The 16101-nt window shown below is 38.3% G+C and overlaps 1 protein-coding gene across 1 annotated transcript in view; it reads right to left on the bottom strand.

The window, feature by feature from the left end:
• SCAPER (S-phase cyclin A associated protein in the ER) overlaps positions 1 to 16101 on the bottom strand; it is a 142215-nt gene that overhangs the window by 37512 nt on the left and 88602 nt on the right. Inside the window, exons 24-25 of the mRNA XM_051770357.1 lie at positions 12571 to 12686; positions 4966 to 5089 (exon numbers count right to left, since the gene is read on the bottom strand). Of these exons, the coding sequence (XP_051626317.1) occupies positions 4966 to 5089; positions 12571 to 12686 (240 nt within the window). The remainder of the gene's footprint in view (positions 1 to 4965; positions 5090 to 12570; positions 12687 to 16101) is intronic.

Here is a 16101-nt window from a genome sequence, read left to right on the forward strand (position 1 = left end):
CTTGTGCTGCTACTTAAAACTCATTGTAATGGTCTGTTTCTGGTGCCAAGCCAAGAGAGCAAGTGAGAAGTCTTTAGCTGCTTATTCAAGTTCAATAGGAAAAATAATCCCATGTTGCTCCAGTAACTTTTGTTGACTGCAATAATTTAAGCCTAATGATTCCAACTGCCCACTGAAACAGATGGATTAAGCTTTGCAACGTGTAAATCAATTTAAATGTGGCAACTTTGTACTAGGAACACTAACTTTTAAAAATTGCTAACAAACACTACTCACTGCTTTTTCACCCCAGGTAAAAAAATTATATATGTTATTTCTTTAATGATTTAATAATATTTTGCAGTAGGGACTTCCATTTGCTGTAATGAACAGTTCTGTAAGCAGATAATGTCTATTTTTGTCTTCTAGTTCAATGTACATATGAGAATTTTATTTTCCAAGTATATAGCCCATACCTATAAAATTCATGCTTTAAAAGTAAAACTCTTCTTTCTAGTTTGTAAAATAAATAGATCTGACACTTAATAGAATCATTTGTTGCAGAGCTCATTTTTCACATTCAATTTTTGGGGAAAATGTATGTATTTGTTAATATACAGTGAGAACACGTGTGGGGGTTTTTATACTGTGTATGTCAGAGAAGACAGAAGGAAATACTGTTTTACAGAAAATGGGTAAGTTTGAACTTAATTCCTTTTATACTAACTCAAATAAGTGACAAAAGATCAGCTCTTTTACTGAAGAAGTAATTAATGGGACAGTGTGAAAGTGTGCTGAGATTTATGTTCAAAATTAATTGGTTTGCTCCCAGAAGCAAAATTAATTGGGGTGCTTGCTTGTTGATTATTATATCAAGCAAGGGGTAGGAAATCTTAAGATTTAATAGTGTAATCATGACAGCTTTCAAGCTCTGGTTTCTTTGTGATGATTTCACAAGGAGTTGATGATATTCAGAGAAGCTGTGTGTTGAAAATGGGCTTTGGATGAGTAAATGTTCAAACATTCCATAAATCTGAGGTTTAATAGGTTAAGTGACACAAATCTACAGATGTGATTACACAAACTGATTTGCTGATAACTGGTATAAAACATTTTCAAATCACAAAGGAAAATCAGGAAAAATGTCTAATTATTTGACACATCCAACATCTCAATGTAACTTGTACCCAGTTACTATTTTAGCTGTTAGGATGACTGGCTGTGTCAGGCTCAACCAGGACTCTGCTTACTTTAAGTCAGTTCTTGAATCAGAACACACTGATGAGACCACACTCTCAGCTCTGGCACAGTCTCCATGTAACTGTGAGAGTCATTCCTCAGAGAATTCCCCTCGTGGAGGGATTCCCAGGCTTGTGCAGAGCTGCCATAAGCTCTTCAGCTCTGCCCAGCATCTCGGGCTTAATCCTGTAAGATGCTGCACAATATGGCCCCAATCCAGTAAAGCACTTAGGCACACAGTTAATATAGCTGAAAATGTTCCTCCCTTCTGACTCATGTCACCAAAATACCTCTGCACATCAAAGTAGTTTTCTGTGCTAACGAAAAACACCAAACATTTCCCAATTAGCGACGCAGAGCTCTGCCACTGGCAACTCACTGATGTTTTTATCTTGTAAAAAAGCACAGCCCTTCACAGTCATTTTAAATACAGAGTTGCTAAACCTAAATGGACCGACTTGAAACCTTTTGAAGCACCCAATTTCACTTTATTTGCTCACTTACTTTGTACCCTTCTCCCCTTAGCAGCGGTGATTTTGTGCTTTTTGCACGTGTAGTCATTGGGCTTGCCTCAAAAACACTCTGAAAAATGTCTACTTTTAAAACAGCACGATTAAGATGTCAGATTTTCTATGTAGTACCTAGTGAACTAAAGAAATGGAAATGGCCCAGGAAGTGCATGGGCTTAGCATGGTGCAGGTGAAGGTTCCACTTTTTAAACTCCCTACCCCCAAACGCTTCAGCAGGTCATAACTTCCTTCTGCTCCAGCCCTGTTTTCAGAATTTACTGCCCTCCACATGGTCTTGTTCTTAGGGCCTAAGGGAACTGTCAGTGCCACACTATGGACACAGATGTAATTCCAAAATGGACCAGAACAGCAGAGAAGCACAGACGTGCCTTGGATCTCACAATTCTTGCCACCATCAGTGCAAACATGGACCTGCCTTTTTTTGATGCAGTACAGATGATTAAAAAACCTGACCACAAATAAACTGCAATGGGATGGCTACTGTCATTCTGAAATACCCCAATTAAAAGGCAGCAAATTCCAGTGAAGAAACTAAGGAGAAAAATTACTTCCCTGTGCCTAGACAGCCAGATTAACTTAAACCCACTAAGATTTCATAGGCCATTTACCTACAATATAGTCCAGATTTAAGCACTGTATTTTGGAGAAGAAAAAACTAACAAGTAACTCACATTTGATTTCTACATTTGTTTGATTGCCACTTAAATTGCAATGTTTGTTGCACATGCTTTTACATCCACTAATGATGTTTTATTTAGAATTTTCAGATATTCTGCATTTAAAGATTGCCTCAAAAAATAATCACACTGATCTGTCATGATATCATACAGATAGGTATGGTTTTTATATATGGCTTTTCAGATATCTTCGTGGAAAGTACATGATAGCTGTCACTTGACTGGAAATAAAACCTCCAAACTAACAAACTGGCATTACAACACTTACAGCTCTATTAATTACTTGGCTTTGTCACTGTGAAATCTTCCCAAATATAAAATCAGAAAAGTTCCCATTATTTTGCAACTGTCTTCTGGGTACAGGAGACAAAGAGGAGCAGAGACAGCAGTCTGTAAATAAATGAAGCTACACCCCGAGCACAGGACTTGTATGAATGTAGGTGGGAAGGTTTGAGCCATTAATCATGGAAATCAGGAAACACCAGTGCTGACCTCAACAGACTTAGGCATTACCTGAGCTAAGGAGGCTCACAAAGGTCAAATGGTAGGTAAAGTCTACAGAAGGTTTCCTACCAGTCTGTTTAGGTAGGAGATAAGGAAAGGTCTAAACAGGACACTTCAAACTACTAACCTGGGCAGGATGTCACAAAAAGAAAAGACAAATACAGTCCATCTGTTATTCTATAATTTCCCATGGGTACTTTCATTGGAGGAATTATTTCTTTTTTATAACCCTTCAAGCAATATTTTGAGGAGAAAAATGAACATTTTGTCACCAATGAAAAGTGACTGTTTTAAATTTATTCTTTAAAATGTACAGCTCTGAAGTAGTGAAGATGATATTGCAGTCGGTTGATGAATAAAACCAAAATTAAACCCACATTAAACTGGTTGGAAATGAGGTTCATGCTGGATGTATTTAAGACGATATTAAAATGTTTCTCAAAACCAGATTCTTTCTGTTTCTGTATTAAGTAAATACTGACACACTTGTTTAACTGTTTGTTAAAACCTTGCAAATATACATTTTCATTTATTACTGGTATTACTTGGGCTTCATTTTCCAACAGTAAGTGGAAATACACACAACATGGGCAAAGGCTGCATCATCCAGCTCACCAAACCAGGAAAACTGGAAGCAGTTAAGTATTTTGAAGGAGTGTATTTCAGTATTTTGGTATTTGGAGCTGCTCTCTTTTTGTACATTTCTTTTTCATAAAAAAGAAAAATTCAAACTTGACCTGATTTATAATATTTTCAAGAGAGAAAAATCAGGGTTAGAAAAGCAGCACTGTATTTGGGTTTTGTACTCACACAGGTACCTCATGGAACTATGAAGATATCCTGGTTTAAGGGCCAATTTTGCATGAAGAGAACATAAGAGACTTTATGCACAGGAAAGAAAAGTCCACTGTGGATCATGGGAAACATTAAGCTTTAATTACAGTTTTGCTGCAATTCAAGGGTAATATTTGGCAACAGACTGAAGTAAATTATCCTCCTGTAGCATCTCTGAGCTCTAGGTGGCCAACTTTGCCTAAGAAATACCCTCTGTATTCCTTCAGGAAAAGTGCAGGCCATTGCACAGCTGCAGGGAGAGAAGGGCAGGGCTTTGGCAGCAGAGTGAATCCTGTCACTTGTGAAGTGCTGAGGGATTTCCCCTGGGCTGGAATTACCCCCAGCCCTGCAGAGCCAGCAGTGCCCAGCACAACACACACACCTTTCACTAAGCACAACTGAAACCTAATACCTGGAATCCTCTTGGAAAGATTTGGTGAGGAACAATGAGCTGGCAGCTACTTAGAGGAGAATGCACAGGTTGCATTTGGGTTTTCTTTGTGTCGAGGACCCTCGGACTATCTTTTTAAAGTGTTCCTCAACAGTCCTGTGGCTGTTGATTCCAACAGCATCACCTAAATTATTAAAAGTATGTACATAACTTTTCAATTAACAAACTGCTTGGCTCATGAAAATACATACACACAATTTATAAGCAGAAAACCAAGACTAAATATCTTATGATGAGCAGGTCACTATGAATTAAAAATGAGTTTTCAAATAAAATATTTAATGACATTTCAAATGAGATGTAACATCAGAAAATTAAAACTTTCATCGTTAAAGAGTCCTGCTATTTAAGCACTTCAGCAAATCACACTTTGGCAACAAATTGACCTGACTTGGATTCCTGACACTGAAACAAGTAGAAATCAAATACACATGGACAATTCACAATATTCTGTATTTTAAATATTCCTATAGAGCGAATTAAAGAAAACAACCTCAGAAAATGTTAAAAATAGAACAATATCCACTCAGTAGAGTTCCTGGAACGTATGTTTTTGCAGATCTTATTAGTAGAAGCAAATATATCCATTTCTACAGAGTATAGTAGATAAAGCCACCAAATACATACAACAAAAGAATCTTATTCTTTCAAGCCTTTATTCTCATTTATCTCCTGGCATTCTTATCTAAATACCTGAAAATGTTTGTGAAGCATACAAAAATGTCAAAATTAAAAAAGCTGTTTTACATACCGTAAGCTGGTGTATCAACAGGTCCATCAGAAAAGTGACCTTATTACTGAAGAGAACATAGGTGCAGTTTTCTATGCAGTTGCTGCAGGTGAGGCTGTAAACATTTACTGTACTGCACAGTGACCTAAAAAGTCAGAAGGGAAGAAAAATTAGAATTTTAGGTCTTTTTCTTCAGTAAACTGAAAGCAAACGAATGGCAGCACATCACAAAACAACCTTTCAGCAATTCACAATCATTTTCTTCAGCTTGGGATTCCAAACAGAACTAATACCTTAAATGAAATCAATTACATAATTAATAACTTCAAAACAGTAAGGCCCTGCTTATCAGAAATCATGGACTGTATGGGTACTGGACTCTTCTGCTCTCAAAACCTGTACCAAAACTTACACAGAACATCAGCCAATCTCATGATTTGGATATGTAATATTATTTTTTGGTGGCTTACAGCTGTAGCACACAATCAACTTGGGTATAAGGTCCCTTTCCTGGCATGACCTCCCAGCAGTGCCTGGGCACTAATGTAAGGAATGGGGGTGATGGAGGAACTTGTCCTGAGCAACCAAAAGAGCAGGAGAAACTCCTGATAAACCATTCTACTGACCCACTGGGGGGAAGAGCTGACAGGTCTGCAGTGGTCACAACACAGAATCACAAGCACATCACACACAGTGATTTCCATCTGCTCCAATTAAAGGGTTCTCAAAACAGGACTTGCAGGGAAACAGGGACCAGCCCTATGGAATATACTCACAAAGAAGATTAATCTGACCGGAGAGAATCCTTTTTCAGAATAAACACAAAATTCATTTCTTGAACTTTGCTTACTACAAAAGCTATCACTGTTAATATACAAACACACACAGAGACACACAACACAAATGCATCGTAAATATATCCAATAATAAATACAGATGGCTAGACATTCAAGTTGTTTGTCTAAAGTAAACCAAAAGGAAAAGAATTTTTACTTTGTTGGGGTTTTTTCAACATGTGAAAAAATGTGACTCAGTTCAAATAAGCTGCATAGAAGAAAATAAATTGTGAGCACTGTTGAAAGGTCATACAAAAGTGGGACTGCAACAAACACCAAGTTACTGCAGTGAAATCATCAAAGCTGGTTATTTCACAGAACAAGCTGCAGACTGATTCAACATACTTCTAGAGACGAGTTTTACGCCTTATCTTTCTCCTGAAATATTTTATGAAACAACAAAATTATTTAGGCAATAAGGAATGCTGCTTTACTGACTGCTGTGTTCATCACTGAGGCATCTGGTCACTTAGCTGACTCCCCAGAGCTGAAATGGAAGCATCTCACATACAGACATTGTATTTCTCAAGCTAAGAAAAGCCATTGCTCAGAGGCCAGAAAAATTAAGAGTAAAATTTTTTTCATTTGTATGTCTGGATTGCCTTTGCTTCAGCTGGAGAAATAATTTTGAATTTAGAAAAGAAGCGAGAGTATTTATACTTTTCCTCCTTTTCTGAGTACCACCATATTACCAAGACATATTATTTTTACTGTACTGGTAATTAATTTTACTCTGTCTAATTAAATCAGTTTCAATCTCCAGTTCACATGATGTGAAAATAGTATTAAGTAATTAATTTTTGGTCAAAGGCAGGTTAATTTTCACCTATTTCCCCTAATTTTTACCCTATAGACAATTCAAGTAGCATGCTTCATGTGCATTTATTAATTGCCTTGCAACACAATTCTCTTTTCCTATCCTGATTATATAAAGGTATTTAGTTCCCTCATGCTAAAAAATATTTTCATTAGGCACTTACTTCTACCTTTCACAGAAGATTATTCTCCTGTGTAGGTGTATTCACAGGGAGAAAGAGATGAAACTATATTGGTAGTCTCTATTTTCTGTTGAGAAGATGCTTAAATCAGCTTCTCTCATTTTATCAGCTCTTCTAAAATAAACATCAATCCCATTTCAATATAAACATTATAATTCACCCAAAGTGTCAAATATGAATTTGTAGGTTAACTTTGACAGCACTTCAGAGTTCTGAGGTGATTTAGTTAAATCACTGCAATAAATGCTTTCTGATATATGGGATTCCTAATTCCTAAGAGGATCATTTATTTTACATTTGAAAACACAAGAACTTCCCACTTCATGTAAGGAACAAATTCCGCGGTAGCCACGCGTCACGCTCTCCTATTTCCCCGCTGAACCTCGGTGTCAGAAAGAATACTCGTGTTTCCAGAGGCTCCAATAATGCAATTTGAAAAGGTGCTGTAAGCAAATGGATGTCAAATTAATTTTTCAGCACAATAAAGAGGGCTCATTTAATTGATACCATAAGCTTGCTCACTACGGCTCGTCTGAACGCATTCTGGGCACGGCACGCGCCGGCTCCGCGCTCTGCCTGGAATTCAGCGCTGGGAGTGTCGGCACAGAAGTGTCCCCAGGTGGTTCGCAGTGTTAAATGGCAGATTAAAGACAGCACAACTAATTTCTTTACTTTAATCTTATTAAGGGAACAACAGCTGTCAACTGTCACCATTTCTGCACGAGGCCTCCGAGACGAGCGAGGGGCTGCGAGTGGCGAAGGCAGAACTTTGTTTAAATGCACCTTAAATGTGCTGGGGTGGGGAACTCAACGCATCTCCAGCCATTTTCTTCCCTTTTGGAAGTTCTTAGCTGCTCTTAATTCCAAACCTGTTATCTCAGGAGATATCAGAATCAGTTGAAAGCCCAAAGCCCCAGGCTCCCGTGAAGCAGGTGGTTATTGATTACTGATGTTGCTCTAAACTTTGTATCACACTCACAAATCAGCTTTACAGCTCTGTAAAGCCCAGCCCCACAGAAAGGCTGCCCTCTGAAGCAAGGCTTTCCTCCAGAGTAAATCCAATTATAACACACTCATTATGGTACACAAACTTTGAGACATAACAGAAATCTGTCCTTAAACTAGACAAAAATATGTTACATTTATTTTGCATGAGTACAAAGAAAAGGAGGAGGATTCCTTTTAATCCAGCTAGGTCTCAACAGTTTATATGTCTGCACGTGAATTTCTTTCATGCCAGCACATCTTCACTTTCCTCAATTTGCCTGATATAAACAAGTTGACAAACTTAAACTTTTATTAAAAATACTGAGGCATCAACAGTATGCAACCACACAAAGCTAATCCACGACAGTGCACCAGGATACAGAGGCAAGAACTTAACCTTTGCTTTACAAAAATCAGGGCATCAACATATAACAACTAACCTGTTTCAAGTGTAAAGCTTTTCCTTATTAATTACAACTTCTGAAGACTATAAATGAATGCACTTTGATTACCACTGAAGAAAATAATCCAAAAAGCTCCATTTGGCAGTGAAATAATACAAACCTAAACATTATCAAATTTAGACAAAACTCAGCATCAATTCTGCTTCAAGACACTTCCAAAACCAGAGAGAGTTTCAATCTGAAATGTTACTGTACTTATGAATAAACTGTTGGATGACAAGTGACAATCAAACAAGTAATTTGCCCCAATATTTACAGGTGGGATAGAATTTGGAAATTTTTTACCAAAATTCTCCAGTCCCTGGTTTATCAATCATTTCATTGCAAGACCTGGCTCTCAATCCAAAAGTTTCATAACATTTTACAGAGCTGCTTTCAATATTCAAACTTGTTCCTATATTGCATATGAGGGCAACATCTCTTTATTCCTGAGCCCTGAGCCCCAGATCCAGCTGAGACAGACAGTGGGAATGTATCATGGGAAGGGACAGATGCTGCAGGTTTCAGATGTTGAACTTGCACAGTGGGCATTCTCTTTAGAGTGTCTTTATGTCCCTGTACCAATTACTGCTAATTTCTCTACCTGGAATAACCTCACACGAAAATGAGAAAACTTGTTCTGCACTTCATGTAAAAAAAGTTGTGAACAATCCTATAAAACTGCATGAACAGTAACAGAGCAGCTTTAGAACTGTCTGCTCATAAATCCAAGTAAAAATTACATAGAACAAGGTATAAAACCAGTTCTTAGTTCAAAATAGTTCTTACTGAAAAAAGTAATTTGTATCAATTCCATCCATAATATTAGGGGGGAACTAATTTCTTTTTCTGTGTGTAATTACGGTTTGAGGTTTTTTATCCCGATAATATTTGCTTTAAATAAATTATGCAAGAAATTGTATGAATATAAAGATACATAACAATAAACCTGAATCAAAGTATTTCACAAATGTTAATTAAACAAACCCTACAAGCCTCATTTGTTAGCAGGTTTGTTAGGTTGTCAAGGCCAGTAAGGTGTCATGGCACAAAGGGGCTGAATGAGTTGCCCATAGCAAAGGTGCAAGACAATCAAGGGGATGAGACTCATCTCTTGGCAATAAATTGTTTTGCTGTGCAGCTCCCATTTGCTCTTCAGTGGAAGTGTAAGAAAAATATCAAAAGGTTCTGAAGCCCTTAGAACTTCTGCTGAATATGGTTTATTTTGTGGAGAACTGAACAAATTATGGAAAATTACAAAATGCTGCTTTAAGAAGTAACATGGCTGGACATTAATTTTTATGTTAACACCAATAATAAAACTTACTGTAACCCACTGCTTTCTCTTTCCCTTTTTCAGTGATTTATTTGAAGGGGAGAAAAACTGCCCCAACACCAAATGTATCATCTGTCCCATAAATGTCACGTCTCTCTCTCTCAGCATTTCCCGTCCTGCTGCTCTAACTACCAATCTGGACAGTGGCACAAAACAACAGGCACATTGTTAAATCTTCTGATAATAAAGCTTTATCTTGTAGACATGGGATTAAAGTTCTGAGCTGCACCATACTGCCAGGATTTTGGAGAAAGAGAGATGTAGATAATAGCCCGTGTAATCTCCTCACCTACTTGTAAATAGCTTATCCTCATCACAAAGCAACAGACAAATGCCCAATTTAGGATGGGTACAAATGGTTAAACATTGCACAAGCACACAAACAATCTGAAGTACAGTAGTGTCCTTTAGCTAAGTGTTTTTGGCTGAGGGAAGACTGGAGGGCAATTCATGAAAGGTCTTAATTCAGCTTCTTTCCACAGGGCTTTGCCTTGTCTTTAAACAGAGAAAACTGCTGCCTCCCTAGGTTCACATTTTAAGAAGTCAGGAGGTAAATGATATTTGCACAGAAGAAAGAAAAATAATTTCTAACTCATTTCAAAATTAAATGAGGAGAAATGTGATCTGAATTTTCTCCCTCATTTAAAGAACTACATATATTCCATGATTATCCTTTGGTTTTGAACCTCCCTCAAACACTCTGTATATGAAAAATCTGCTAAATCCTTTCGGTGAGACCATAGCAATTCCCATGAACATGGTTTGTGCCTGGTTCAAAGTGCTCACAGCAAGTCCCACCCTCTGGAACTGCTGCTCACTCTCAACAGTTGAGGTGCAGATTCTGCACAAAACATTCTCCTCTATCAAAAAGACCACAAAATACCAAGAGAGGAGGCTCTGCATCCCAGGCAGCAACACTGAGTTCCCTGGGACACTTCCAGCAGACTCCAGACTCCCTAAGTCAGACTCAAGCAATCAGAAAAATCCTGCAAGAGCAGCGAGCTTTAGAGAGCAAGATCCTGTGTCAAATTACGTGCAACTTGATGTATAACTTCCCAAATTCGACACTACAAACTGGAGACTGCACTCTGCAGTGCAGCTGAATGAAATGCTGTATTTCAGGAGGGCAGCAAAGCTCTTCAGAAGATGTTTTTAACACACAACGCTGTCAGAATGGTTTATATTAATCTCTTTTCTGCCCCCATATTTCTTTTGAAAATACAACTAGTGGAAAACTTGTGTTAATAAAACAATGTTTAGAGAATTTTTATAATTCAGTCATGAACAGGTTCAGGAATCTGAGAAACCACTGGTCTGAAATGGGTATGAGATAGACAGCGACTGTCACAGGGAGGAGAACCTCTAATCAACTCTTTGGATGTGATTTCTGTTATACAAGGGTGGTTAACATGGGGCTTTATTTATGGGCACACAAGCTCCTTTGAGAACTAATATATCCTCAGACTGTCTAAGAAACTTCAAACAAAATGTCTGAAGTAATGTAAACACAATGTTCTCAAACCTTCTCAACAAAGCAAGACTACTCCTAAAATGAAAGGACAAAAACTGAAGATATATAGAAGGTGCCCATTCTAAGAAATTAAGGCTAAATCTACACTGTGTGGGCACAGAGTGCAATCCCTTCCCTTGCAAAGTTTATCCCACATTGATGAGATAACTCAAAATTAGAGACTCTGTAAATCAAGGAGTCCAAAGGCTGCCCTTGAGCTGCTCACCATGGACCCAGCTCAGAACTGTTCACTGTTGGAGCTGGTTGGACTTGCAGCAAGTGCATTCAGCATGACTGAGAAGGCAGGAACTTTATTTATTTTCTTTGAAGAGCAAATTAAAGATATTAAATAAAGATATTAAAAAACCTTCTCAACAAAGCAAGACTACTCCTAAAATGAAAGGACAAAAACTGAAGATATATAGAAGGTGCCCATTCTAAGAAATTAAGGCTAAATCTACACTGTGTGGGCACAGAGTGCAATCCCTTCCCTTGCAAAGTTTATCCCACATTGATGAGATAACTCAAAATTAGAGACTCTGTAAATCAAGGAGTCCAAAGGCTGCCCTTGAGCTGCTCACCATGGACCCAGCTCAGAACTGTTCACTGTTGGAGCTGGTTGGACTTGCAGCAAGTGCATTCAGCATGACTGAGAAGGCAGGAACTTTATTTATTTTCTTTGAAGAGCAAATTAAAGATATTAAAAGCATGTTTTTTCCTTAGTGCTCTTTCCCAGCACTTCACAGCTGTCCTGCCAACATATTACGGCCAGTTTTAATCCAGACTCTTGCAACGTAGTGCATAAATTCCAATTATTTCAATATTACAATCTATCTACAAACAAATGACAACAGTGGTACACACCAGGATATCCTGGGCTTGGTTTCTCTTGTACTAAAACCACGCCCCAGCTCTGCTCTGAAAGCACCTATGTGCTTTTGACTGTACAAAAACTACAGTTAGAGATTGGGGAAAAGAGCATGCTTTTGAGTTACCAGATTTTGTAGGCATTCTGCTTAGTCACCACTTTTTTTTAGGGATTAGATATTTAAACCTCTCCATTCATACATTGTATAAAGAGGAATTTCTCTAATCCACAAGAATTTTGTTTTACCTGTTTGTAGGAGCCCTTTCAGCAAGCAGCATCTTACAGCTATTTAATTGTAAAAGCAGTCAGACTCCAGTGAATTACAACCCTTTAAAAAATTCTCCTGCTTCCCACTTGAGATCCTTACAGACTAACTTCAAAAGACATGTATCTCCTCCTCTGTTTAACACAGTTTTGTCTTCTCTCATTTTGTCCAGTTAGGGATGCTGCTGCTCAAATATATCAGAGCTCAAAATAGGAAAGCAGAGGGTGAGTGGAAATGCCTTCCACCTTCCAGGGCAGCGTAGAGCACAGCAGGAGTTTTATTCCAAAGTTCAGCAGGGGACTATGAGGAGAAGAAGCAGTGAAGCAGCAGATATGAATATTGGAGTGATTCTAAGTGGCAGGTGAGGGCCCCACCATACTCACTTGAGGGGGACCCGGGAAGCTGCGCTCGGGTTGGAGGGAGAAGTCACCACTTGCAGAACATTTTCAAGGGCAGTCAGTCCTCCTGCAGCCCGGAATGCTATTTTATCTGCTGTGTTCTAGGGAAACACAAACACAGAAGAGAACCAACAGAAATTAAAGAAATTGCTAAACAAAAGGTATGCCTGACAGTCGTGGATCTTCTCACCGTAGGAAGTCCTTAATACATTTATTTATCATGTTGAACACCTTTGAAAAACAGCATTTCACTGCTCATGCACTCCTTAGAGCAGGAGTTGAAATTCTCAGGTGCTATTTTTTTCAATTATCATATGTACAAGTATTTTTGTATTTTCATATTTACATATTTTCAAGTATCACATGTACCTATCAAGTACTACACAGGTAATACACTGGAATACCATATTTTCTGTAATGACATACAGTTATGGGATTTTAATGAAGATAATCTTTATCTGTTTACTATTACTTTGTAACTGTATTGTTTTGTATGTGATTTAAAAAATATAGACAACCCCTAATATGAGTAGTGCACAAAATAGCTTAGGCAGATCTCTTTATCCTTGGTGTCCACTTGGAACTTCCACTTAGTAGAATTTTACTCTTAAACACCATCCTACCATTATTCTCACCATTTGCAAATGACTGAGGTTTTGCTGGAGCAGGTCCAGTATTTTAGAACTGACACCCTTTTCCTTTCCTGCAAAATTGCTTTTATCTCCTAACTGTTTAAAACAGGTAAGATCTTCTTTTCTCTGCTTTTAAGCTGCTAATTTTGTATAACTTTATTTGCAGTTTGCATTTGATCATCTTGATTTTGTCAACCATTATGATATTCTAGTTAATAAGGAATAATTTCTTCTTTTTTCCCCCAATGCTGCAAGCACTTGGCATGTGGGAAAAAATGGGGGGTCCTCTATAAAGACAATTATTATTAGTCTGTAAAGAATGTATTCTACTGTAACAGACTGCATAGCAGAAAAAACTTCCAGTGACTGACAATAAAATCTTTATTTGAACCACTAGAAAAATAATTAACCAGCTACAATATGATTTAGATGGACTACATTTTTCTTTCAAGCCAACAGTTGTACTGTATTTAAGTTCCTAGCTACAGAAAAACTGTTCACAGAAGTCAGATATTCAAAAAGAAAATATTTTCCACAATTAATATGAACTGAATGTAGATTTTTAGACAGCCAAAAGGTTTACCTCTTCAAAGGAATAACTAGCTTTAAATGAGTGGAAATCTCTGTGCCAACTCACCAAGCAGTTAAGAAAATAAACCACTGATTTCCTACAGGCTAACTGATAAACATAACTTATAGCAGTTAATTTTAGCTCAGTTAGCCCGCTAAGTGTGCCTTAACTGAAGAGTTATTTTTGAGTTTCATTCATATATTCTTCCTCTGCTTCCTCTTCCTCCTTTCCATCTAAAAAAAAAACCCCCAAAAACCTGCCTCCTTAAGCCACCCTTGGCTCCAAACAACACTTTCCACTAAACTCCTGATAGAGCCGTAAGGAAAAGACCCAAAGAGCAAAGAAACAGTCGTGCTACAAATCATTATTTATTGAGATTATTTGAGCACCTTTGGCCCACGGCCACAGTTCTCAAACCTGCTCCTCCAGCAGAGCAGGGCAGCTCCTCCAGACAGAGCCAGGGGCCTTTCCAACCTATCCATGTCCACCTCAGCTTAGAATTCCCCAGGTGGACAGAGGGATTTGGTGAGTTCAGGTGTGCATTTCCCCCAGGGATGGACACAGGCCCTGGGCAGTGCAGGATCTCGGGGTCTGCCCGTGGCACTGCAGCACAACAACAGCCACGAGACGCTGCTGATTCATTTGCTGCAGCCTGTTTGTTAGTGCTACTCCAGTTTGAAATGTGCCCAGCACTTTCCACTTCTCACTTTCCCCATTTCTCATGGGAGATTATGCCACAAGCTATTAGCTCTCGTGGCAAGAAGTCTTTCCTGTCATTCAGACCAAATATGCCCTTTCTCTATTTCATCCCGTTACTCTTGAGTTACATCCCATTTATTGCACTCATTTTGTTTCTCCCCTCAGCAACTTCTCCATTCTTGCAATCGTACACTGCTACATTTTCCTGCTTGGCTTGTTTCTCAACTCTATAGTCTTTAATGCTAAAGCCAACCTTCTCTTTTATATTTTTTTAATGTAAACTTCTCTTAGCTGTGATTTTTTCCCAGAACTCTTCTCCATAAATATCTAGCAGTGAAGCATCCAGAAAGGAACTTCCCTCCCCCCTGAATCAGTCACCAGAGTCACAGTGAAAGAAGCAACGTCTCCCTATTCTGAGAGGAGATGGTCATCTCTTCAAAAAGAATATAAAACCTTTTGAAGCTGTTTGATTTCCTATGTGCTCTCCTTCCACTTCAATCTGGAGCATCACTTCTTTTATGGACAGACTTTTTTCAGGGTGCCTGGCTTACTTTTGTCTAATACTTCACTAAAAACACAAGTACACTTGTCAAAATACACATTTAAATTTCAAAAACTTCCATCACTACTACAGTTTTCTATCAAGCAGAAGCAAGTTTGTAATCTCTCCTGATTTTATATAATTTACCCTTATGTCCTATTATTCCTTTCTCTAGATTACTCATAAAAATTCATTAGCACTTGACACTTATCCCATCATGAAAATAAGTGCACCTATGTACATGGAAGAGAGGGGTAAAAGTAAAAGTACGACACAACCAGCAGCAAAGCTGGGGAAGATCCAGGAGCACAGTATTTGTTCCCTGTGCTTACACAGGTCTACAAAACTGCCATGTAGAGATTAGGGATTCATAACTTCTGGCATGGTATTTAATACATCTATCTCCAGTGATTCTTTTAAGATGGAGAACTCCAAGGGCTTTTAACCCATTTATTGGAAGACAACGTTGATCCCAAAGTAGCTGCTGGTATGTGGTGCTTGTGAACAACCCTGGACACACTGCAAGTGTCCTGCTTTCAGGAATTCCAGGTTCAGGCACAGCTCCTTGGGCCAGGGGAACTGAAGGGAAAACAAAGCAGCAGAAGGGTCACTTGAGTATTGCACTGCTGATGTTTTCAGAGTGAACACTGTGGGACTACAGCACCAGAGGAAAGAGGGAAACCAGGAATTGTCCCTCAGCTGTCCATGACACAAGATCTCCTCCTGGTGAGCCATGGATAAAGAACACACAGCATTCCATCTCCCCAGTGTTGAAACATACTGTTATTCTGTCTCTGAAGCAGACAAACCATACAAAATACGTCTGAATTAATTCCTACGGGAGGCAATTTTCAGATTTTAACTATTTTTTGTATCTAAAGAAATCTTTCTTAGACCATAAACATAAGGGAGCAAGGTATGTTATCCAATTTGTCTTTCCAAAATTAACCAATATCCTTGAAAATATCATCCAAACTCACTTAATGTCCTGTAGTGCTAAAGTTTTACGTTAGGTGGTACATATTAAAACATAATAGAAATGCAAAAGAAGGGGACTGAAGCACCTCAGTTGT

Source organism: Manacus candei, unplaced genomic scaffold (genome assembly GCF_025592945.1).
Source record: "Manacus candei isolate 608988 ecotype Guabito, Panama unplaced genomic scaffold, ASM2559294v1 h1tg000119l, whole genome shotgun sequence".
Taxonomy (NCBI): domain Eukaryota; kingdom Metazoa; phylum Chordata; class Aves; order Passeriformes; family Pipridae; genus Manacus; species Manacus candei.